Here is a 26,221-nt window from a genome sequence, read left to right as displayed (position 1 = left end):
CCAGCCCCCCACATCAGAGTCCCTGCCTTTTTCTTTTTCTTTTTCTTTTTCTTTTTCTTTTTCTTGTGGCCTCTATGTATCCCTGCAGAGTATGCAGGGAAGACACTGGTGTGACTGGTTAGACCACAGAAATCCCCTTAGGGTTGTCCCCTAGTGGGTTTATCATGCTAATGAGTCCTGTCTTCCTGTTCTCTGTAGCCCCCCACCACCCTGTCCCGCTCGGCCAGAAGCTTTGGTCTTCCCCGGTGAAGGCAGATGGACAACGCAGATGCTAATCCTGTTCAGCTCCAGGGTCGGGGTGGGGCCTCGGATGGAAAGGCTCAGCACCAGAACGCCAACCCCAAAACGGAACCGAGTCCTTCTCTGCTTTACTGGCATACCCTCTTATCCAATCCGCTTTGTGCAGGGAGGGGGTGGCCATTTCTCACACACCACCTCCACAAGAGAGCAGCCTACCCATGAGCCCAATGGAGCAGGCTGGAGAACACGAGGATCTTTCACGTGGCAAGCTGGCCATCTCTGGGGACTGCAGGTACCAAGCTCACTTTTTTTGCATGCTGTGTGAGCACTCACCCTCTTGAGGACTTTCCTGCAGCCTGGAGTGTGGGCCTGTGTCACGTTACTGGATCTTAAAAGGGAGAAGCCAGATCGCTGCTGCACCCATAGGAAAGTGGCTTGCCGCAAAGTATGTACAAAGGGGGCCATGTGAGGTGTCACATGAAAGCGTCTGTTCTACTGCTTCGGTATATGCCATTCAGGTCCTTGTAGAATATCTGTACGTGGAGTTATAAATACATACTTTGTGCTTCTTCTGCAAGAGTCTCTGTCTTAGACAGAGCAATGGGAAGGAACGTCCAATCAGTGACTGTGCTAATTAGTAAGGCTCCAGGAACCCGTCCGAGGTAGGTGAGATTGGGTACTAGAACCCCTCACCCGTGTGTTAGGCCCGGGGCTGATTGTGGCTCAGGGAGAGCTGGGGTGTCTGAAGGATTTTGCTCGTGAGGTTTCCTGCTGGCCAGATTGGCAGCTGGAGTGCTCAGTGTGACTGGTCTGTGGCCTTTTTGGGAAAGGTCTCCAGTCGAGTGCTGTAAGGAGCCCTGGTTTTCAGCAATTTGCCCTGAGCGGACGCCCTCAGTGGTGCCCAGACCCGGCCTGGTCAGGCACAGGGGGCAGCCCCTGGAGTAGCTCGCTCCGTTCTCCATTGCCCAGGCTACTAGTTACCCTTCTGCCCGTGGTGGTTCCAATAGGTCCAGCGTTACAGGGACTTTCCTCCTGCAGCCTGTCCAGCAGCTGAAGGATAGCTGGGGTCTCGTGACACCTAGTGGTGTGCTGGGCTATTGCACATTGCTGTAGCCACCCAGGAGGGGCTGCCTACGGATTCTCCTTGCCAGGAGCCGGAATAGGAAAGCTAACCAGCCCTTGGATAGTGCTTTCCCTCAGCCGCTCTCAACGGCCTTCCCAGCAGTGCGCAGTATCATCACCCCCATTTTACAGACGGGAAAACAAGGCACAGAGCAGGAGAACGACTTGCTGAAGGTCCCTCAGCCGGTCAGTGACGGAGCCGGGAACAGACGATGGCTTGAATTTCATGGAGCTTTCCGGAGACTTTATGTCGACACACAATGGGAATTTTGCATAATGCTCCTTCCTAGCCATGGACTTCAAGGGATTGTCTTTGTAGCTGCCTGCACAGAGGTGCTGTCCTGTGCTCTCACATCCAGACCGGACCCCAGACCAAAACCTTTGCCTCCACCCATGGGTTTTAGTGATCCTGTAACAATAAGGGTTTGTGGGCAGGGCCGGCTTTAACAAGCACGGGGCCCGATTCCAGGGGCACAGCACGCATGCGCAGCACCTGGCGCGGCACAGCGCATGCACCACACGCCCGGGGGCCTGCACATGTGCCTCACGCCTGAGGAGCAGGGCCCCCTTAGGTGCAGGGCTCCATTCCGGGGAATCGGCCGAATCGGCCTAACGCCAGCCCTGTTTGTGGGGGCACCGCTGAGAGGGTCGAATCAGGGTGAATTGCTGAGAACCAGGGCTGCTTACAGCCCAAGACTGGGGTCCCCCTCTACAAGGCACCAAACGAGTCGCACAGAGCACTTCTGTTCCACCACTCTGGCCAGCAAGAAGTCACACGAGCAGTCCCCTTAGACCCTCCAGGGGTGAGAAGCAGGACTGAAGGCCAAGCAGAGGCATCTCCAGGACCCTTTTGTGTCCTCGGCCACGTGGAGGGGCTCTCCTTGTTCTCCTCCCTAAAAGTACGTCCCAAGATGCGGTTTGGCACATGAGCAGGTCACCTGTCCATGCAGGACTCAGCCCTTCTTAGGCAGATGCCAGGGCCCTGGGCTCCGGGCGTGTCTCAGGCTGTGTCCACACTGCAGAGCGTTTCCACGGTACTGGAGGAATCCCGGAAATGCTCTGCTGTGTCCAAAGAATGCATCTGCTTTTCCGAAAAAAATTGCTTTTTGTGGAAAGAATCCCAGTGTCCAGGCAGGGAGGTGCCCCAACCACCACCGCTGCCTTCGCAGGAAGAACCTGAGACGCAGACAATGATTCATTGTCTGACCCCAGTCTCTGCTCCCAGGGGACGTGAGGACAAAGCTCTCCACAGGCTGGAGGGGTCACGGTGGGAACCTCTATTACTTCTCCCAAGAAGAGAAGTCGTGGTTGGAGGCCCAGCAGTTCCGTGTGGGGGAGGGGGTAGAAAGCAGCAAGCGGGCCGTGGGGCTGTGGGGCTGCCGGGAGGGGTCCCGTGTCCGGATTTTTTACAACAACCCCTGGGTGAAAGGGGAGCCCGGCAGCTCCACTCAGCACTGCTGACCAGGCCGGTAATTTCCATTTGGGGTCACATCCTGACCCCTAACCTCTGCCTCTGCCCTCAGCACCCTCCCGCCCCAAGTCAAGCTCCTTCTGCAATCTGCCCCCCTCCCTCAGCCCAGCCTTCTGCTCCTGCCAGAGCCCCCTCCTGCCCCTCACTCCTCTCCCGGAGCAGGCACCAATGTCCCCTGTAAGCTGCATGCTTGGGCGGCCACCCAGGAGATTCCAGTGTCGCCAGCTGATTGGCAGAGCACCCACTGCGTGTGTTTCTACCGGTGGTGCACGTCCACACATGCCTCAGTGCACAGAACAAATGTTATTCTGCACATGGATGAGAAAAATTGGAGGGAACATTTCTCCTAATACCCTGAACCCCACTTGCACTCTGAACTGCTCAGCCCCAATCTGACGCTCCCCCTGCAACTCAAACCCCTCATCCCCCAAACCCTCACCCCTACATCCTCTCCTGTACCCCAAGGCCCCAAACGCCTGCCCCGTTGCGGAGCCCCCTCCTGCACCCTGAATCCCTAATGTCTAGCCCCACCACCAAGCCCACATCCCCACCCCATGGCCCTTATCCCCTCCACACCCCAACCCTTCACCTCAGCCCATAGAACTGTCCCACACCGAACATGTCAGCTCCACCCCACAGCCTGGAGCCCAATCCTTGGGTCCTTCCAAGGAAGTGACAGGGGCGGAGGCTCCTGTGCGGGGGAAGGAGCGGCTGTGTTCAGTTACACTGTGCTTCGGAGGAGCAGCGGGAGAACCCAAACACCTGTTAACCCCCTCCCAGCAGACCCTGAATTGCTCCCCACCGTGGGGCAAACACACCGTGCGATGTACACGGCACAGCAGGCACCACTTGGCCGTTAGCGAATACTGGCACATGTACCCAGCGCTGCTCCGTCCTTAACTCCGATTGGTACCTCCCAAGGGGCTGAGTGTGACTGGGGGGGTCACAGAAGACCCCTTGGGGGGGCATCCCAGGGGGCTGACAAAGCCAATGACACTCGCCTCCTTGCTCTCTGGGCTTCTCACCACCAGGTCCTGCTGGGCTAGATCTGCCCTCCCCAGCCGAGGCACAGAGCTCTCTCTCTCTCTCTCTCTCTCTCTCTCTCTCTGAAATTCTTCACGTCCAAGGAAAATGCAGTTTGTGGGGCCCAGCTTCCAGGAAGCCAACGGCCAGCTGGGCTCAGAACCCCAAATCAATCCGGTTGCCCTGTGACGTGGTGTCTGCCCCACACTGACCCAGCCCTGGGAGAGGAGAGAGCAAAGCCCCACAGCTGAGGCAGGTCCTTGCTAATCAGGCCCAGCTGACGGGAGTGTAAATAAAGGCTCCGGAGAGGAGCAGACACAGACTCAGACACACTCCTGCAGTGGGGGGGATCTGGCTGCCAGGGAAGCTGGAGGTTTCCTGACTTAGAGCAGGGCTGGGGAGCTCTGGCCAGGCAAGGTCCCAGGCTGCAGGGCCTGACACAAGGCCTCAGGGCACCAGGGCTGTGGAGGGGAGCTGGGGTAGCAGAAGGCAGCAGGACTCATAGATTCATAGACTTTAAGGTCAGAAGGGACCATTATGATCATCTAGTCTGACCCCCTGCACAGTGCAGGCCACAGAATCTCACCCACCCCTCTTAGAATAATCCTCTCACCTATATCAAAGATATTGAAGCCTTCAAATACTTTGAAGGTCCCAAGATGCAGAGAGTCCTCCAGCTGTGATCTGTGCCCAATGCTACAGAGGAAGACGAAAAACCTCCAGGGCCTCTGCCAATCTACCCTGGAGGAAAATTCCTTCCCGACCCCAAATATGGCGATCAGCTAAACCCTGAGCATGTGGGCAAGACTCACCAGCCAGACACCCAGAAAGTTCCCTATAGTAACTCCTATCATCCCTCCATTGACCTATTTCCAACTGATAATGAATGGTCAATTAGTTACCAAGATCATGTTATTTCATCCAACTATCGCCAGCTTGTGGCGTTAAGGCTGATGGGTGACATCAGGGATTTGTCCAAAGCATCTTCGGCTTATGCATGTTTGTGCCCATAAGTCAATTTCATAAAGCAAAGGGGAGGGGGGTGAAACTCTCACACTGGCCCTGCATGTCACAGCCCGGCCTGCCCACGGGCCTGCTTACAGATCCACCGTGCAGGCAGAGAGCAGTTGGCATCATTCCACATAGCCTGCTTCTTTGTGCGGATCTCAACACAGTCTTCTCTGCCGCCGATCCCCTGGTGCCAGTTGTCAGGCTGAGGGTGCTCCCAGAACCTGCAGAGCAGAGTGTTCCTGTCTCAGGAGAACCACGGGCACGTGCCGAGCTCGGACTCTGGTGTCAGCAGGGGACCAAGACACCTGGAAATGACTCAGCAAAGTGCCCCCTTCCCACCCCACCAGCGTTCTCTGCAGCATTTGTGGTCGGGGTAGCAAAGGGCTTCTGAAGGCGGGACCAGTTGTGGTCTCACTGGCACTGGGCACACACTGCGTAGCTGGGCACCGCTCTGAGCAAAGGGGCGTGCGCAGGAATTCTTGGGAGGGTGAATTTCTCTTGGGGCAGCTCCCAGGAGATTCCCTCAGGATCGGGCCCCCTGCGCTGGGGGCTGCACAGACCCAAACGCTGCTGAAAGAGCTTGTGACAAGACATTAACACGGGATCAGTCTCCGCGTTACTCACCCCCTGCTGGCGTCTGCTCTGTATTCTGAGCCGTCCACCCAGCGCCAGCTGCCATCTGTGCCTTGGTCGGTGAGTCCAATCCAGTGGGGTTTTGCCTGGCTCTCCTTGGGGAGAAACTCCTGCCCAACGCAGATCCCAGCATTACACTTCTGCCCTGCCACACTATTTGCAAATCACTAGTGCTCTTCCGAAATAACATCGTCCGCGTCGGCACCGCCGGTAGTTATTTCAAAAGTGTTGAAATACTGTCACGCAGGGGGACTGCTTACTCCGACTCCTGCAGCCCTCATCGCACGAGGAGTAAGGGAAGTCGGAGGGCAAGGGCTCGATTTCGAAATAAGTGCCATGTAGTCCCTCCCAATTTCGAAATAAGCGCCACAGTTGATGTAGCTCAATTTGTGTCGCTTATTTCGAGTTGAGCCCTGCAGGGTAGGCGTCCCCACAGACTCAACATGCCAGTCTGACTGTATTTGACAGTCCCAGGCCTTGTCAGCTGGGGCAGACATTGCCTGGGAAACATAGGGTCATGTGTGGACACATTCTGAACCAGTGCCAGTGAAGTAGGGCAATTTGGAGAGTGAGAAAGAGGATCCAACCCAAGGCCTTCAGAGAAAGGGAGGAGCCTAGACCAGTTAAGGAGAACGTAGGTGGATCGCTCTGTGTCTGGCAAGGACCCACTAATCAGTAGTTGGGTTGTGAAATCTTTCCTGTGTGGTTAGAATACTCACCGCTCCGCTACTGGTTATCTGCCCGCTTCTGTCTGGTTCTTTCATTGCTTGTGTCTGGGTGTAATTCAATAAAGGGGGCGCGATATGATTGTCTACATACATTTCCGTAGAATACTGGTTGAGGTATAGCTGAAGAGATTACTAGAGGCCGTGGGGGTAGGAACTAAGGGGAAGCAGGGAAACAGGGGCAGAAAGGAAAGAAAACTGGATTCATGTTTGATGGAAACTAACCCCAATGATCATCACATTTTTGCATCTCTGGACGCCGGGTATTGCTGTTCTCTGGCCACGTGAGAAGGCGTTGCACGTCTGATATGAATGTACAAAACATTGTTGCAACCACTGTTCTATGTTTGTGCCAAATCTTGTGCATTGGTGGCCAAGTGAGGGGACTATGGAAAGCTGATGAGTCTGACTCTCTTTATACAGCGCATAGGCCTGTATCCTCGTATTTCACGTTATGAGTGGCAGCTCTGCACTGGTGCTTCAGCTGTTTGCATCTGGGAGATCTCAGTGAGGAACTGTGCTGTGATTGTCCAGTCCAGCCAGTAAACACTGGCCATTGCCTAAGTAATGGACTGAGGGCTGCACGGACAGGTGACTTGCTCATGTGACAAAGGCCGTTTTGGGAGATACTTTCACACAATGGGATTCCCTGCACTTGGGCAAGGGTACAAGGGGGATCTGGGGGCTTCCTCCATCTTTGTATTCAGTCTGCTCCTCAATAAGGTCTTTGTTCCTGTCTTCGCGCCATCACGTCCGAAGCATCTTTGTATGAACTGGACCCGGAAGGACGGATGACCCCTCCTATCGCAGGACGTCTTCTTTTCAGCAGCAGTTTGTTACAGCTCTGCTAGGTGCCTGCCTCGGGAATTGTGTGATTAGTGTGTCCAGCAGGGATGTAGCCCCCAGATTGCCTGGATCCAGCCCCCACCCAGTATTGGAGAACCCGTACTGGGGCTCCACCCCCTCTGGGGTGCGAGGGGAATGGGGGTGTGATGTAGTGGGGGGTGCGTGGGCGGTGGTGACCCCTACTAGCCTGCGTCTGTAAGCACTGCCCAGCGGGGGTCACCCTGAGGTCTGTCATATCAGGTAGACAATGGCCCAAACGGTTCTCACCTGAGCAGGGAAGGGGTTTGAACAAAGGAAGGGTGTGGCTTGGAGAGGGGGCAGTCGGTGTATAGGGGATTCAGAGGCCTGTGAACCCCTCCCCGCAAGGAACTTAGGCTGTCGGCCTATCCTATGCCTACATCAAACCTACGCTGGGCTGGATCTTGGAGAAGCAATAAACCCATTTCTACTCTACTGGCTGGAGGAGAGTCACATCTGGCTGTGGACGGGGGTACAGGGTCGGGGGCTCCCCAATACGCCGTCACAGGGGGGAGCATCTTTCTGCTTCTCAGTCGTGGGCAACGTTAGGGAGGAGTGGGGCTTTTTTCTCCTCACTTGTATGTGGCCCCCAACTGACTTTTCTGTGAGGCAACAGCCCCAACCCAAAGCAGGTTCCCCGCCCCTGGTCTCCAGCAATCTCCCTAACCATTCTACTCTCCACCTTCTCTTTGCTAAATTATGGGCCCAGCGAGCTCTGTTGGGTAAGATCTGAGGCATGAAATGACCAGGGGCCGCTCCTTTGGGATGGGTAGAACCTGCTGGTCTTTGCTGAGATGGGTTTTTATAACCGCTCCTCTGGGTCAGTTGTGGGGCTGGTTGTGGTACAGGAGGAGCTGGAGTGTCTAAGGGGGCTGCTTGTGTGACTTCTGGCTGGCCAGTGTGGCACACGAGTGCACACAATCATACCGGAATATAAAATATATCGACAGGATAGAGCAGGCCGGGTGGGTGGCGGAGTGGCACTTTATGTGAAAGATAATATAGAATCAAATGAAATAAAAACATTAAGTGAATCAACATTTTCACTAGAATTACTATGGATAGAAATTCCATGCTCCAATAATAAGAAATTAGTAGCAGGGATATATTACCGACCACCTGACCAGGATAGCAATACTGACATAGAAATGCTGAGGGAGATTAGAGAGGCTACCAAAATAAAGAACAATGGGGGATTTTAAATATCCCCATATTGACTGGATACATGTCACCTCAGGAAGAGAAGCAGAGATAAACTTTCTCAATGGCTTAAATGACTACTTCTTGGAGCAGCTGGTGCAGGAACCCACAAGGGGAGAGGCAATTCTCGATTTAATCCTGACTGGAGCACACGATCAGGTCCAGGAAATAACCGTTACAGGACCACTTGGGAATAGTGACCATAATATAATAACATTCAACATTCCTGTGGTGGGAAGAACACCTCAGCAGTCCAGCACCCTGGCATTTAATTTCAAAAAGGGGAATTACACAAAAATGTTAGTTAAACAGAAATTAAAAGGCACAGTGACTAGAGCCAAATCCCTGAAAGCTGCATGGAAACTTTTTAAAGACACCATAATAGAGGCCCAACTTAAATGTATACCCCAAATTAAAAAACATAGCAAGAGACCTAAAAAAGAGTCACTGTGGCTTAACCACCATGTAAAAGAAGCAGTGAGGGACAAAAAGGTATCTTTTAAGAAGTGGAAGTCCAATCCTAGTGAGATAAATAGAAAGGAACATAAACACTGTCAAATCAAGTGCAAAAATGTAATAAGAAAAGCAAAAAAAGATTTTGAGGAACAGCTAGCCAAAAACTCAAAAAGAAATAACAAAATGTTTTTTAAGTACATTAGAAGCAGAAAGCCTGCTAAAAAACCTGTGGGTCCCCTAGATGATCGAGCTATAAAAGGAGCAATCAAGGACGATAAAGCCATTGCGGAGAAACTAAATGATTTCTTTGCTTCAGTCTTCACGGCTGAGGACATTGGGGAGATTCCCAAATCTGCACCATCCTTTGTGGGTGATGAATCTGAGGAACTGTCCCGGATTGAAGTGTCATTAGAGGAGGTTTTGGAACAAATAGAAAAACTTAATGTTAACAAATCTCCGGTACCGGATGGCATTCATCCAAGGTTTCTAAAAGAACTCAAATGGGAAATTGCTGAGCTATTATCTGTGGTTTGTAACCTATCCTTTAAATCAGCTTCCGTACCTAATGACTGGAAGGTAGCCAAGATGACACCAATATTTAAAAAGGGCTCTAGAGGCGATCCTGGCAATTACAGACTGGTAAGTCTAACTTCAGTACCAGGCAACTTAGTCAAAATAATAGTAAAGAATAAAATTGTGAAGCATGTAGAAGAACATAATTTGTTGGACAAAAGTCAACATGGTTTCTGCAAAGGGAAATCCTGTCTTACTAATCTATCAGAATTCTTTGAAGGGGTAACAAATATGCGGACAAGGGGGATCCAGTACATATAGTATTCCCACTGTGATGCCTCCAGCCTGCAGAGAGTTTTGTCCCCACATCCTCTGGGAGCAGAGACTGGGGTCAGACACTCAGGCTATTTACACGGGCACCCACAGGGAGCTCAGGGCTTCTCCTGCTGCATTTCCCCTGCCCCTCAGCTGCCCCAGGCCCCGGGAGTGTCTGAGCCTGGTTCTCCAGTCGCTCAGTGAATCACTTTGGTGGCCATTGGAAGGATCCCAGAGACGCTACAGAGAGCAGCCAGCCCAGGGTTCCTCCCCCAGCACAGAAATGCAGCTGTGTCTGGGCTGGAGCATGGGCCGGTCCCAGTGCAGAGCAGCGCAGCTGTAATGGGAATGGGACGACATCGCTCAGGGGAACTCAGGAGGGGGGGCAAGGAAAGGGGATGTAGCAGACCCTGCTCTCAGTGGCTCCTAGTGGAAATAGACGCTGGGTGGGAGAAACTGTTTTCCCAAAGGGCAGTCGAGGTGCAGAGACGCAGACAAGGTCCCGTGGGACATTTGCTGCAGATATGGGAACTGAATCAGCTCCCTGAGCTCCAGGCCCATCTCCCCGGCCACGTCTTCCTGACTTTCTGCTGCCCTGTGACCTGTGAGCGTGTCCCCTGCACCTGAGTGACTCTGGGCCACAGACCGGGTGTGTGCACAGCCCCTGCCAGAGAGAGAGAGAGGCAGTTGTGGCTCTGCCCACACGAGAGCGCTCTGCCTCCATCAATGTGACGGGGCCGGGACCCAAACTGTTGTAGCTGCTGTTCAGGGTAAAATCCTAAGTAGTTCAATGTTTGGCTTGTAATTTTGATATTTTAAGGTATCCCTGTTAAAATCAAAATGGAGGAACTGTCGTCCATTTTGTAAAACACAATGAAAGGCGAGCCACATGCCCTGGGTCTGTCACATCATGATTTTCCCGCCTTTGGCAGAAAACAGGTAAACAAGTTCCAGTTTAAACTGGATTTACCTCAGAGGTACGTCGCACGGGGTCTCCCTAGCAGGGGCCGGCTCTGCGGGGTCTCCCTAGCAGGGGCCGGCTCTGAGGGGTCTCCCTAGCAGGGGCAGGTGATGTGGCGTTTCCCTCGCAGGGGTCTCCCACCTTAGAGGGCATCCCTTTGGTATTAATGGTTGTGCCAATTTTCTTCCACAAATTCATCTGAGGAAGCGGGTCTGGCCCACGAAAGCTCATCACCTAATAAACCATCTTGTTAGTCTTTAAAGTGCTGCATCGTCCTGTCTGTTGTACCATTTATTGTTTGTTGTTAACCATTTCTGAATGCCCCCTGAATCTCCTATTTTGCTAATTTATCCTTAATAAATTGGTCATTTGTTAGGTTCACCTTTACTGAGTCCTTTGATGAATTAAGATGCGCCACCAGATAATAGACGCTGGCCATCACAGGATTCGAACAGAGGGTTCAGTATTGTTAGGGGACTCCTCTGCTGCCATATCATTTCTCCCACCTAACACTGCCTAGGAAGGGCTCAGAGATGAGGGGAGGTGAACCGAGGCCCATGGGGAGCAGCTCCACCAATGTCCAGCTTCCACCACGGTCTGAATTCAGCCCTGTCTGGCTCATGAGCTGCATCTCTCTGCCCCACGAGTGTGACCCCCATACAGCCGGGCAGGGGGGACTCTGGCATGAGGGACACACTAGTGAAAGGACAGAAGATGCTGACCACTAGGCCTCCTGGTCAGGAGCAGGGAGGGATGCAGCAGCCAGCAACTGCCAGGAGGGGTTAGGGGGGGAGCCTGGTGCAGCCGTCCACGCCTGGGAACCGAGCCCCTATTAGTAGAGGAGTGTGCAGAGCAGCAGCCGATTGGACAGGGAGAAGGCCAAGGGGCAGGGGACACGTGGATGCGCCCACCAGCCTCCAGCCAGGCGCGTGCTCGGCTTCCAAGCCTGGGGAGGGAGCGACCTGCTGCCGGGCCCCAGGCTGAGACTTACTGTCCGATTCCCTGGCGGGCGCGGCTGAGGTGTTGGTCGGCTGTAGGGAGACTCTCAGGTTCCGCGCGGCTTCTTCCACCGCCTGCAGCCGGCTCCATCCCTGGGAATCAAGAGATCAGGTGTCGGCGGGTCAGCGACCAGACTGACCTGGCTGGAGATGCGCCAGGCCCAGAGCAGGTCCTGCCCCCCGCGCTCGCCTGAGTGCGATGGCTACGGCTGTCTCTTTGCAAGCCTCCCCCGCGGGTACCCGGGAGACCAGGCCAGTCAGGTCGCTGCTGCTGCACGGGGCACCCCTGGGGGTAGGGGGGCAGCTCTGTGGGGCAGGGAGCTGTGCCCAGCACGCCGCAGGCAGGTCAGTGTGAGGGGAAACTCCCCTACTGGGAGTCCCCGGGACAGTGGGGCACACGCCTGCAGAAGTCTCGCAGACGCATGTGAGAGTGGGATCTGTTGTGAAGATGAGTAAGCCTATGGTAATGTGGGAATTAAAAAGGAATAAAAATATAGAAAAAAATTGGAGAACAGAGGAAAAATCAGTGTTTAGTGAGAGTGGAGTTTGTTGTAAAGCTGTTGGAAAGGTCACTTTTGTTTAAATTTTAAAAAATAGAGAAAGGGCTTATTATATAAAAGAATTGTAACAGAAAAGGGAATTTTTCTAGAGTGGGGTTTGTTTTAAAGGTAAATACACACAGAAAAGCAGCCGGGGAGGGCGGGTGGGACAGAGAGTTAGCTTAGCCCTCTGGCTGTCCTTGGGGAAAGACAGAGCTCCCACGGCTCACAGCCCCCCAGGACTGTGATCCCCACCTCTGGGCCAGACCAGTCCAAAGCTGTTCTACAGCTGCGCCTTAGAACACATTGTCCTGAGCCAATCCTCTAGAGCCACATCCCCCTACTCCCCTCACCAGTCTTCCCTCTCATCTTTGCCATCCATGTGCGGAATACGTTTTTATGTGCACCGAGGCATGTGCCAATGTGCACCACCAGTAGAAACTGTGGGTGCTCTCCTAATCATCAGGGCAGCTTTTGAATCTCTCCACAGCTTAGCAGGAACACTGCCCTCCCTCCCCCCAACCTCTCCCTTTAACTGTCTAAAACCAGACCCACAAGCATCTTTCCAACTGCTTAGCATGTTTCTGGACACTACGGTACAGTTAAATAATGGACAAATTTCCACCACCCTATATTGGAAACCTACCGACCGCTGCACTTACCTTCATGCTTCCAGCTTCCATCCCAGACACATTTCTCAGTCTATTGTATACAGCCAAGCCCTACGATACAACCGGATTTGCTCCGACCACACAGACAGAAACAATCACCTACATCCTACAGGATCTTTATAGAGCATTCCTAAAAATGAAATACCCACCTGGGGAAGTTTAAAAAAACATTAACTGAGCCAAAAAAAATATCCAGACACGAACTACTTCATGACAGAGCCAAAAGAGAAAATAACAGAACTCCTCTTCTTGTTACCTACATTCCACAACTCAGATCCCTCCAAGGCATTATACACAACTTACAACCCATCTTGGAATATGATCCCTCACTCTCAGGGGCCTTAGGAGAAAAACCAATTCTTGCTTACAGGCAACCCCCTAACGTGAAAGGTATTCTTTCTGATAACCATGCCACACAACCGCATCATAAACCTCCAAGAACCCAGCCCTGCAACCAAAAAAGATGCCACCTCTGCCCATATACCTATACTGGTGAATTCATCACTGGAGCAAACAACATAAGCTGCAAAATCAAAAGATCATTTGACTGCACATCCAGTAATTTAATCTATGCCATCAAATGCCAGCAGTGTCCCACGGCTATATATATTGGACAAACTGGACAGTCTCTGCGGGAAAGAATCAATGGACACAAATTGGATATACGTAAAGGGAACATACAGAAACCTATGGGTGAGCATTTCAGCCTGCCAAACCACAGTCTGACAGACCTGCAAGTAGCTGTCTTGTCACAAACCAGCTCCACAAACCAGAACCACAGGGAATCACAGTTTATCCACAAATTCAATTCACATGCTAATGGACTCAATCATCATATGGGCTTTAGAGTAGCTAGGGACTCTATCTACTTAATAACCACTGAAGGTGCTAACAGCTCTCTGAGTGGAATCCTTCCTGTCTTGAGAATCTATCTATTGGCTTTGATTTTTATCTGCTTAGGTTTAAGTACCCATTCTCCAGATACTTAATGATGCTTTGTCTCCCACCCTCCCTTTTTTTTCTCCCCCCTCTCCTTCCCCTCTCCTATTTATTCCAAGTTTTCATATCCCCTACTCATAACTCCGGTCATCTGAAGAAGTGGGCTGTGCTCATAAAAACTCATGATCCCATTGACGTGTTTTGTTAATCTATAAAGTGCTACCAGATCATTTGTCATAATTAAAAAATAGGCTGCAGAAACATCCCAAAGTTAAAACCTTCATAACAAACAGTGTATAAAGTTCTCCCCCGATTTCCTAATGCAGATAAACTTAAAAAACAACAAGCACTTTATAGACTAACAAAACCTGTCAATGGGATCATGAGCTTTCATGGGCACAGCCCATTTCTTCAGATGACCGGAGTTTTTACATCTGAAGAAGTGGGCTGTGCCCATGAAAACTCTACCATCGATGTGTTTTGTTAGTCTATAAAGTGCTACCAGACCATCTGTTGTTTTTTAAGTTTATCCTGCACAGACAAACTCAGCTACCCCCTTAAGTTCCTAGTGAGGGCCAGTTGAAGCAGCATGCTTTTGCAGCACAGCCAGCCAGGGGATCAAAGATAAGCAGGCTGCTTCTTGCCCCGCTTTTTAACAAATACCAGGGAAAGCTGTAGTAAGTTTGGTAAAGGAATAAATCCTATAAAAGACCAACCATTGTGAAGGCACATTCCTTTTACACGTGTGTTTCACTAAATAGATGAGCATGTGGAAAAATCCCAGGTTTGAAACCAGTGGTTTTTAGTAACAGCCAGTTTCTATTTCTTTATTCTGTAAACCATTGGATCACAGAGAAGATGTTGGTTTTTACACTCCACTTCCTAACAAATATAAGTGAAAGTTGTATATAGTTTTGTAAAGTCCAAACACTTTAAAAGACAAGCCTCTCTGAAGATACACGCCTTGGTTTAGCACTTTCCAAGTGTTTTAATATTAGCAGGAAGAAACACCCCAAGGGTAAAACCACAGAGATCCTGTTTATAAAAGCAATGTATAGTGATAACAAAGTGTTTCCTTATGTTTTTTAGTGAGGACATTTCAAGAAAGAGGTGGACAAGTTTGAGAAAGTCCAGACTAAAAGCAACAAAAATAATGAAAGGTCGAGAAGACATGACCTATCAGAGAAGGTGGAAAGAACTGGGTTAGTTGAGTCTGGAAAAGGGAAAATTGAGAGGCTGTGAGAGGGCAGACCCCCAAAGTTCAGTCTACAACAGCTAAGGTTTACCCCTTCTCCCCGTATGTCAGGGTCTTAGATGGCGGATGGTCCCCCTTCCTCCTCATATTCTTTACAAACCAGGGTCTGATATTTAAATTCCAAATGCCCAGTAGGTTCAAGGCATGGTTAAGGTGCCTGTCTGGGGGTAGAGAATCGAACCCTGCAGATCCACTGAATAACCACATGGAATCAATATCGTTACAGCCAAAACACACAGCCAACCCGGCCAGAAAGTAACGCAGGTCTCCCTCATGCACGTGAAATGCAAGGTCAGATGATTTGTTGCTTTTTGCCTCCTTTCAAACACCTTTTAGAGGAGTTTGCTCCTTTTCTAAATTGCTGATTAGTGCTTCTGCAAAGAGTGATCTCCTGAATCGGTTAAAGACTAGTCACTTTTAGGGAAACTGAGTAAATCTTTTTGTTCACTGGCAATTCTGTCATGGAGAAATAGAAAGTCTAGCCTCCTTTCTAGAAAACAGCTCTGTAAACTCATTGAAAGCTCACAGAGCCATAATTGCGCAGTTTAGAGTGAACAGGGGTCACAAGGCAAGAGTTATAATTCCTATGGCAATTCAGGGGATTGTGTATGGAGAGGTGAGGGATGGGGGATTTCAGAGCTAAGAATGAGGTTACATGGCAGGGGTGCAAAACTAACCTAGCTTGAAGTGACCCAACACTGTTCCTGCCTGATGGCTGCTCTCTCCTGAGGTGAGGGCTGGATTGAGATTTTGAGAGGTGAGGTCCCAGTCCAGTCGCTCACAGACAAGTGTCCACATGGCCACAAAACACCCCCACGCACTTGGCAGTTACATGCCACCTGAGCAGAGAAGCCAGGAGGCGGCCCAGGCCTCTCGTCCCTAGAGGGGAGCCCCACACATGGGGTCTGGCAGAGGGCACAACGGGGAAGCTCCCACAGCCACTGTCTGTGTTTGAGCAGTTCTGCGACACAGACAACATCTCAGGGTCCTGGGAGCCAGGCGTCTGCTCACACACACCCCACAGGCCCATGGAACGTGTGTCATGAGGATATTCCCATGTCTTGAGATGGCATCTCAGGGGAATACTAAATAACAACTGCTACAGAGAGACATTTGGAAACCAGCAGGTCTGTGTCACTTAAACCCAAGAGTTTGAAAAGAGCTGGCAAAGGCGCTTGCTGGACGTTACTGCTGATCTTGTAATGGGGGAATGTTCCAGACGATGGCCAGAAACCTCGTGTTGAAATGTGAACAGGGCAAACAGGGTGCTGGCCTGATATCAGTCTGAGGCAGCAGGGCAGAGCGGCTGGTGGTTATGGCGTGGGACGTAGGCAGTCTGACCTATCAGTGAGAGTAGAGGTCATCTCTAGAGGGCAGAGCAGGCATCAGCTTGGGTACCAAGACCAAAGAGCAGCACTAGAGCGCAAGGCCCAGCATTGCCACAACAGGCACCCATATGGCTGTGCGGACCAGCCTCCTGCGTTGGGGATTCCCCAAGCCCAGGGCTCATGTGAGGGGCGGAGGGGAATGTTTCCCTCTCAGGCTGTGCCTGGGCTGGTCCTCCCTTCCCTCAGGGAGGGGCCTTTGGGCGGGTGCCTCGCGGACAGATGCTGCCTTTCCCTCAGCTCCTCTCTGCTGGGGCCGTGGGCGGCAGCTCTGCCATCCCGGGGGCTCTTCCCCGGCCCTTTGCCTCCTCCACTTGCTGCTGTCCCCGGGCTGCTGTACAATAAACAATATCGATAGAAACAGGAAAGGAGAGGCCGGCGTTATGCAAACAAGTTATGTGTGGAGTGAACTTATTGCAAAAGAATTCGGCCTCCTTCAGACGGAGAGTTTGTAAAGAAGTGAATCGCTGCAACTGCATCTGTCATGAGACATGTAGATTATCTAAGGGTGGGAGCTTATCTCGCGGGACAGTATCAGATCGAATGCGGGATATGGCTCAAGATATTGAAGTAGCAGTGAAAGTTTCTGCAGCTGATTTTTAGTTCTGTGCTCTGCCTGGGATTGGCACCAGGCTTCTGGTCACCCGCTGGGCAGCACCACCACCCGGAACGACACCGTGTCCGGCCCAAACCTCACCCTGACACAATGGGCTATGGAATGTACTAAACGAACTCATGTATTAAATTGCCCATCAGTTACTCACTGTTGTGTTATTTACCTAACATAGAGCGGTCTTTCATTAATTATCACAATGTGGACTGATCCCCAAACCAGGGATCCGTGGCACCCAGCACACCCAGCGAGCAGGACAAACGGAGGAATGGGCAGGGACGCAAGGGCCAGGTAATGCAGAAAGTGTTTCATGCTGAGTGAGGCAGAATTGCACCACTTGATCTTTTCTGACAGCCCCATGTCACATGAAAGACTAATAATCGAGAGAGAGAGAGAGAGAGAGAGAGAGAGAGAGAGACTGGACCCACTCTTGTGAGTGCAGCACAGAACACCTGAGAAAGCCACATGCTGTTTACAACACTTTGCACATAGAATAGGACATGAGGTTTGTCAGATAAATTATCTGGTGTGAATTATATGTTTCCCACGAATGACAGGATATTGGCTTCTGTTACTGATGCAAATGTGATGTTTGTTACTGCGACAATGAAGTTTGGAAATGTGGCTTTTTCGAATACTGGTAGTCAACATCCCTTGATCAACACTTTCAGGTAGGAATAAGAGATCCTCCGGACAAGGGCTTTATTCCGGAGGATCGGGCCAGTCTAGACGTTTTTTTCCGGCTTTTCCCGAAGCAGGAAAAAAAGCGGCGGACATGTTTATTTAAATCCCGCGGGGGATATTTAAATCCCCCGCGGATTTCCCTATTCCCACTTTCAAAATTAGCATGCCCCTTCTGAAGAAGGGGCCAGTGTAGACGTAGCCGAAGACTTTTTATAAATACATTAGAAGCAAGAGGAAGACCAAGGACAGGGTAGGCCCACTGGTCAGTGAGGAGGGAGAAACAGTAACAGGAAACTTGGAAATGGCAGAGATGCTTAATGGCTTCTTTGTTTCGGTCTTCACCGAGAAGTCTGAAGGAATGACTAACATAGTGAATGCTAGTGGGAAGGAGGTAGGTTTAGAAGATAAAATAAATAAAGAACAAGTTAAAAATCACCTAGAAAAGTTAGATGCCTGCAAGTCACCAAGGCATGATGAAATGTATCCTAGAATACTCAAGGAGCTGATAGAAGAGGTATCTGAGCCTCTAGCTATCATCTTTGGAAAATCATGGGAGACAGGAGAGATTCCAAAAGACTGGAAAAGGGCAAATATAGTGCCCATTTATAAAAAGGGAAATAAGAACAACCCAGGAAACTACAGACCAGTTAGTTTAACTTCTGTGCCAGGTCTCGCATGATATTCTTAACAATAAACTAGGCAAATACAACTTAGATAGGGCTACTATAAGGTGTGTGCATAAGTGGCTGGATAACCGTATTCAGAGAGTAGTTATTAATGGTTCACAATCCTACTGGAAAGGTATAACAAGTGGGGTTCTGCAGGGGTCTGTTTTGGGACCAGCTCTGTTCAATATCTTCATCAACAATTTAGATATTGGCATAGAAAGTATGCTTATTAAGTTTGCAGATGATCCCAAATTGGGAGGGGTTACGACTGCTCTGGAGGATAGGGTCATAATTCAAAATGATCTGGACAAATTGGAGAAATGATCTGAGGTAAGCCGGATGAAGTTTAATAAAGACAAATGTAAAGTGCTCCACTTAGGAAAGAACAATCGGTTTTACATATACAGAATGGGAAGCGACTGTCTGGGAAGGAGTACGGTAGAAAGGGATCTAGGGATTATAGTGGATCACAAGTTGAATATGAGTCAGCAGTGTGATGCTGTTGCAAAAAAAGCAAACATGATTCTGGGCTGCATTAACAGGTGTGTTGTGAGCAAGACACGAGAAGTCATTCTTCCGCTCTACTATGAGTTGGTTAGGCCTCGGAGTATTGTGACCAGTTCTGGGCACCGCATTTCAAGAAAGATGTGGAGAAATTAGAGAGGGTTCAGAGAAGAGCAACAAGAATGATTAAAGGTCTAGAGAACATGACCCATGAAGGAAGGCTGAAAGAATTGGGTTTGTTTAGTTTAGAAAAGAGAAGACTGAGGGGGGACATGATAACCGTTTTCAGGTATCTAAAAGGGTGTCATAAGGAGGAGGGAGAAAACTTGTTCATCTTGGCCTTTGAGGATAGAACAAGAAGCAATGGGCTTAAACTGCAGCAAGGGAGGTTTGGGTTGGACATTAGGAAAAAGTTCCTAACTGTCAGGGTGGTCAAACACTGGAATAAATTGCCCAGGGAGGTTGTGGAATCCCCATCTCTGGAGATATTGAAGAACAGGTTAGATAAATGTCTATCAGGGATGGTCTAGGACAGTATTTGGTCCTGCCATGGGGGCAGGGGGCTGGACTCGATGACCTCTCAAAGTCCTTTCCAGTCCTACTATTCTATGATTCTATATTCAGTTGCCATAAACCGAAAATGTTTTGTGTTTAGTTTTTAGTGTTTTGTCATTTAAAAATTGAGGAAAAATGTAGACAGAGGCATTTCTCTTCAGCAAATTTATAATGGGAACAAAAAAAAACATTTCCCAACTCAATTTATTCCAGATTCATGTGATGTTGGCAGGATGGCCAGCTAACTTCCGGTTGCAGAATCTGTATTCCTGCCAATGGAGACACGGTCCCAAGAATTGGGCTGATTTTCAGATTCCCAAGTGCAGTTTACAGCAGTGGGAGTTAGAAAAGGAATCAGCTTTTAACATGCAAAGGGACCAACTCTGGTTCTACTGCAAGAGTGTCCAATCAAGATCCCGTTTGCACTAGGTGCTGTACCAACGGAAGAAAGCGATGCACCTTCTCCAGAATAGCCAACAGCATAAACACAGGACAGAAAGTAACAAACACAGGGACAAACAAATACCACAAAGGGAGAAGGAAACAGTTGTAAGTAATGTGACCAGACCACAACTGGCCAGCCATTGTAACCATCTGGAACAAGGAAGGTTTCTGGGGGCACTGCTGAGAGGGTCAAATCAGAGCAAATTGCTTAGAACCAGGGCTACTTACATTCCCTGACTGGGGTCCTCCCTATAAGGCACCAAACCAGTCACACAGAGCATCCCGGCTGCCACCCTGGCCAGCAGGAGTCACACAAGCAATCTCCTTAGACATGCCAGCTTCGCCCATGACACAGCCAGCACCAGATTTGGTTTTCATAACCTCTCCTTCATGCAATCTCACCAAATCTGAATAAGTTCTCTGATCTAAAGGACCAGCTCAATTTACACTTCAGATCTTACTCAAAAAAGCCCTCTGTGCCAATCTTTTAGGACAGGGCTACTCAACTTTGGAAGCCCCGGGGGCCACAATGATATTCATGGCACATGCTGAGGGCCACAACTTAAGTTGCAACTTATGGTTGCAGCATAGACATGCAAATACATATCCAAATAGCTTCTTTCACAATGACAGCATGAATACAAAGATTAAGGCAAGACTACACAACACACAGGCCCCATTTAAGTCAGCTCTGCTGTTATTAATAAAATGCAATATTTACTCGATTTCCACCCATATGACAGTACTTGTAATGAGCAGTGAGGGTCTGTCTACACTACCACCCAAGTTCGAACTAGGGTGGTTAATGTAGGCAACCGAAGTTGCAAATGAAGCCCGGAATTTGAATTTCCCGGGCTTCATTTGCATCTTGCCGGGCGCCGCCATTTTTAAATCCCCTCTAGTTCGGGCTCCGTGCCCGCAGCTACACGCCACACGGAGTAGGTAGTTCAGATTAGGCTTCCTATTCCAAACTACCATTACTCCTCGTGGAACGAGGTGTACTGGTAGTTCAGAATAGGAAACCTAATCCGAACTACCTACTCCGTGCCGCGTGTGGCCGCGGGCATGGAGTCCGAACTAGCGGGGATTTAAAAATGGCGGCGCCTGGCAAGATGCAAATGAAGCCCGGGAAATTCAAATCCCGGGCTTCATTTGCAACTTCGGTTGCCTACATTAACCACCCTAGTTCGAACTTGGGTGGTAGTGTAGACATATCCTGACAGTCCAGGAATTGAACTACTAAAACACATCTCAATAGAAGACCATTATACTGATTACATTTTTGCTAGCCCCGTGTAAACCCAACCACACTGCAGGCCGCAAACAGACGGGCTGCAGGCTGCAGGCTGCATGCGACCCGCAGGCCACATGTTGAGTAGCCCTGTTTTAGGATGTAAAATCCAAAGGCTTATTAATAAAAGAAAGAAAGAAAAGATTGAGAGAAAAATTGTTAAAGACACCAAATGACACACACTCGTTGCAAGGTTCTTGGTGCAGGCTTGTAGCAGAGATGGGACAATCTGCTGTCTTAATTCAAGTCTCTGGAACACATTCACTGTTAGGACGCATCTTCAGTCCTTTCAGACTTCAGTTCACAGCAAAGTTGCTCATGAAGTGATGAGTCGGATTGTAGACAAATGGAGGAAACTTCAGGGCCCATTTTATACCCTGGCCCATGTGGAGGGAATCCCATTGTTCTTGTGCTGTAAAAGTATGTCCCACAATGGAGTTTGGTACATGAGCAAGTCACCTGCCCATGCAGGACTCGGTCCTGTTTAGGCAGACACCATTACTCCTGTGCTGGTTCGAATGTTCACAGAACAGCTCGCCATCTGTAGATTGGTACCACCCAAGGTGCATTGTCAGTCAAGTGCTGCTACTCACTTGATTAACAGTCTTCTCCCCAGAGCTGGATTCACACATGCTGTCATGATTATGAGGGTTAGCCAGCAGCCTGAGAACTAAGGAGTTAATCTTACCTAAGTCAGGTAGATTCAGCCAATAGGAATGTAGGTAGGAATTTCAAACTGGGACAAAGGAATGTTTGGTTTCTCCCTCCTTTCTCCTGAGCAGTTTTCTCTCCATCTACTGAGGGGGACAGTCAGAATGTCTCCTTCCAAGAATAGACTCCTTACTCTTCCGTAAGTAGGGTAAAGTTTAGATAAATCCATTAGGTTTTATTGTTTTATGGTTTGTGAAATGGGATCTGATGTTTGTGCATTTAAAAATGCTTTTTGCTCTCTTTTGTAACTAAGCTCCTGGCCCATGGTGGGTTTCTCCTCCATGAGTGTATTACTTTGTTACTTTTCCATCTAGTCATTATGCTTGCAACAGGAATATTGTACTGATAATAAAAGTTCTTCCTCTTTTCTTTTTTTAACCTGGCATTGGTTAATTTTTGTGTCCTGGTTTGTACTTTAGGGGTGAGATTTCCCAAGTGATCTCTGCCCTGATTTTCTTATTGATACTTGGGTGGTGGCAGCAGGATTTTATCCCCAAAATCTAGGTTGTTAAGATTTTGGGGGAAAGTCAGGAGCGGCCCGAGGCCAGCTGTGGCAGCTGGCGCCCCAGGCAGAAAGCGCGATTGGCGTCCCCACCAGCATGGCCGTCAATGGCCGTGACATAATCACAGAGCACTCTGGCACCCAGTTATATCATCATTGGGCACAGGGCCGGACGGAGGCATGGGTGAGCCAGGCAGCTCTCCTGGGCACCAACCCACAGGGGGCACCTGATGGCAGCTGTAAGGGGCGTGCGGCATCCCTTACAGCTGCCATCAGAAGCTGTGCACCTGGCTCCCGAAGCGTTGGCCCCATTGTGCCAGTTAGCCGCGCCCTTGCCCCCATGGCTGCGGGGCCTTGCACAGCCCAGCGCATACACCAGCAGCGCTGGCTGGGTCGGGCTGGGCAGCGCATGTGCTGTGCGCCCCAGGAGCGAACTTCTGCCTCTCTGGCGGGCCTGTGCATGTGCCCTGCGCCCAGGGGTGGCACCACACGCCCATGGCCAGAGTGCCAAAAGGGCTCAGGCCGGCCCTGATTGGGCACCCGGGCTGGTGGCACCCTAGGCAACTGCCTAGTTTGCCTAGGCTCACGGGCCGCCCCTGGGAGAAATTTTATACCAAAGCCGGGTAGTTAAGGTTCTTGGGGTACTTTTGCTGACCCCTACTCCTGCATTCATCGTACCAGAGTGAGGAAGGAGCCATGACATGCTAAGGCCCTAAACTATGTCAAATTTAAGAGGCCCTGTGGCCTCACCAAAAATGTGTATTATTTTAACTGAAAGGACAATGAAAACAGAAATAAGGTTTTACATTTGCAGACCTACAGGTACACAGGTGAGAATGCAACTAAAAGCTAGCCATTTTTTTTTGCATTTATAGGACCTTCATGATCTCAGGCCCTAATTTTGTGTAATAAGTAAAAATCTGGCCCTGCTTCTCACAGTGGGCTGGCCAAGAGGCAAACATCTGAGAGAAGAACAAAGCCAATACTCATCACTTCACATACGAAATGATACAAGCATATGATGAGAATAAACAGAATCAGTGAATCAAGAGCTTTCTATAGACACCTCACTTGGCTCACTGTGTACAGGGTTTGGGGCAAACATAGAACAGTGGTTGCAACAATGATTTGTATGGTCATCTCACAATCCAATAATGTGACATCTTCCCATTTGTACCGCCAGCTGTTTTTACTGCACAGCCCCACACAATAGCTGAGATACTGTCAAGGATGTAAGAGCCAAATGAAGGAGAATAGCCTGTATGACTAGATGTATGGATGTGCTAGATGAATTCAGACTAGAAATAGAGCACCTCCTGTAAAAGGAAGGTAAGTCACCATTGGATCAACTTACCTAGAGACGTGGTGGATTCTCTAGCACTAGGAGTCTTTAATCCAGAGTGGACGACTCCTTCTAACACACCTGCTGTATCTGAACAAGGGGACTAGGGCTAGAAAGAGGAATCGCAGGGGAGGATCTCTGGTCTGTGCTGGGCAGGAAGTCAGACCGGATGACCCGAACAGGCATTTTTGGACTTAAAAATCTGTGGACCCTGGGCAGAAAACTACAGGCTGAGGTTCTTTGAGGGAAAACAAAGTCAATGCATTTGGGGAATAATAATCCAAGACACAGCCCATGGGTTGCAGGAATCTGCTAAGCAGGGAAACAAAAGAGCCAAGGAAGGTAGCCCATTAGATATGAGTTAACGATGTGATATGGTGTCTCCTTTGGCTGGGCGAGAGTTGGCTAACTTGCCCTTCTTCAGTGCCACAAGAAAAACCCCCAATCCCCATGGAAAACTACCTGGAGACCCAGAACTCAGAGCCTACAGATTTTCAGCAAGGATTCCGAAAAGGATTGGTCCTGCTTTGGGCAGGGGGCTGGACTCGTTGACCTTTGGAGGTCTCTTCCAGCCGTAGGATTCTATGATTCCACAAGCTCAGCCTCGCCACGCTCCAGTGCCAAAAGGAATGAATTTAATTAAGTAACAACTTTATAAAACCTCATAATAAAGAAACATCATAAATAATAACTTTGTATTTACATCACAACAAGGGATAGAAAATAAGATGAAGACTATCTTACCACTCCTGTATGGTATGCCCACATCTTGAATACTGCGTACAGATGTGGTCTCCTCACCTCAAAAAAGGCATTAGAAAAGGTTCTGAAAAGGGCAACTAAAATGATGAGGGATTTGGAACGGGTCCCATATGATGACAGGCTAAAGAAACTGGGACTTTTCAGTTTAGAAAGGAGGAGACTGAGGGGGGATACGATAGAAGTCTATAAAATCATGACAGGTATGTAGAGAGTGAATAAAGAGAAGTTATTTATTTGTTCCCATAATATAAGAACTAGAAGACACCAAATTAAATTAATAGGTAGCAGGTTTAAAATGAATATAATAAAGTTCTTCTTCATGCAGAGCACAGTCAACCTGTGGAACTCCTTGCCAGAGGAGGCTGTGAAGGCTAGGACTATAAGGGTAAGTCTACACTGCAAAACTAATTCGAACTAGTTTAGTTCGAATTAATTAATTCGAACTAAGTTAGTTCGAATTAGTGCATCTACACCTAAAAACTAATTCTAATTAGCATTTTGCTAATTCGAACTAGCATGTCCTGAATGGACCCTAAACCGAAGTTAAGGCTGGCCGGAACCAGTGCCGGAAAGGCATCAGGTTAGGACTTAGAGTGTGGAGCTGCTGCCTCAGGCTAGCCGAGGGCTGTGCTTAAAGGGGCCCGACCCCCACCCCGGACAGACAGTTCTCAGGGTTCCCTGCTTGCTTGTCTACCTCGATGAGGGACAGCAAAGCAGTCCTGTCTTGGAGTGCCCTGAGTGCCCACACTCAGCACATCACAGCACTTGGCCATTAGCCCAGCTGCCCTTGCCGCAGGCTGCCATCCGGGGGCGGGTCATTTGGGGGGCTGTCAGGATCCAGGAGACCCTGCAGGAGAGCTTCCACCCCGAGGAGCCCGCAGAGCCACCACAGTCCTCCCCATCGGGGGCTCGTGTCCCATTCCTCCCTCACCTCCTTCCACTTACCCCTCCCTAGCCTCTCTTCCTGATGTAAAAAATAAAGGACATGTGTGTTCAAAAATAGAAACTCTCTTTATTTAACAAAACTGGGGGAGGATTAACCTCTGGGGAGACTGGGAAAAGGAGGTGGGAGAGGGGAAGAGAGAGGGAGGGAGACGGGAGAGGAAACCTGGGAGGAGGGAGCTGGAAGGGGGAAGCCAGGGGAAGAAGGAGGAGGGGAAGTATAAAGCTATGGTACGCCGTATCTTCAGTACTATGTATAGATGTGGTCTCCTCACCTCAAAAGAGATGTTTTGGCCTTGGAAAGGGTTCAGAAAAGGGTAACTACAATGATTAGCGGCGAGGAGTCCTGTGGCACCTTATAGACTAACTGAAGTGTAGGAGCATAAGCTTTCGTGGGCAAAGACCCACTTCGTCAGATGCATCAGATGAAGTGGGTCTTTGCCCACGAAAGCTTATGCTCCTACACTTCAGTTAGTCTATAAGGTGCCACAGGACTCCTTGTCGCTTTTGCTTATTCAGACTAACATGGCTACCCCTCTGATACTTGATACAATGATTAGGGATTTGGAACAGGTCCCATATGAAGAGAAGCTAAAGAGACTCAGACTTTTCAGCTTAGAAAAGAGGAGACTGAGGGGAGATATGATAGAGGTTTATACAAGCATGAGTGGTATGAAGAGGGTGGATAAAGAAAAGTTCTTCATTAGTTCCCATAATAGAAGAACTAGAGGACACCAAATGAAATGAATGGACAGCAGGTTTAAAACTAATAAAAGAAAGTTCTTCTTCACACAGCACATAGTCAACCTGTGGAACTCCTTGCCACAGGAGGCTGCGAAGGCTAGAACTATAACAGAGTTTAAAAAGAAGTTAGATAAAGTC

At 49.6% G+C, this 26,221-nt stretch overlaps 1 protein-coding gene across 1 annotated transcript; it reads right to left on the bottom strand.

Moving 5' to 3' along the window:
* Positions 1-4,795: 4,795 nt before the first annotated feature.
* On the bottom strand, positions 4,796-11,637 carry LOC149524474 (uncharacterized; the record flags this gene model as incomplete). The annotated part of the gene is made up of 4 exons (XM_089777655.1): positions 4,796-5,088; positions 5,492-5,645; positions 6,320-6,382; positions 11,328-11,637. Coding segments are annotated over 4 exons (690 nt in total), but the record flags the coding sequence as incomplete, so codon positions are not given.
* Between the last annotated feature and the right edge of the window lie 14,584 nt (positions 11,638-26,221).

This window comes from Pelodiscus sinensis, chromosome 4, assembly GCF_052426305.1.
Source record: "Pelodiscus sinensis isolate ZL-2025 chromosome 4, ASM5242630v1, whole genome shotgun sequence".
Classification (NCBI taxonomy): Eukaryota; Metazoa; Chordata; order Testudines; family Trionychidae; genus Pelodiscus; species Pelodiscus sinensis.
The sequence above is the reverse complement of the archived record's forward strand: the minus strand, read 5'-3'. Positions and strand labels throughout refer to the sequence as shown.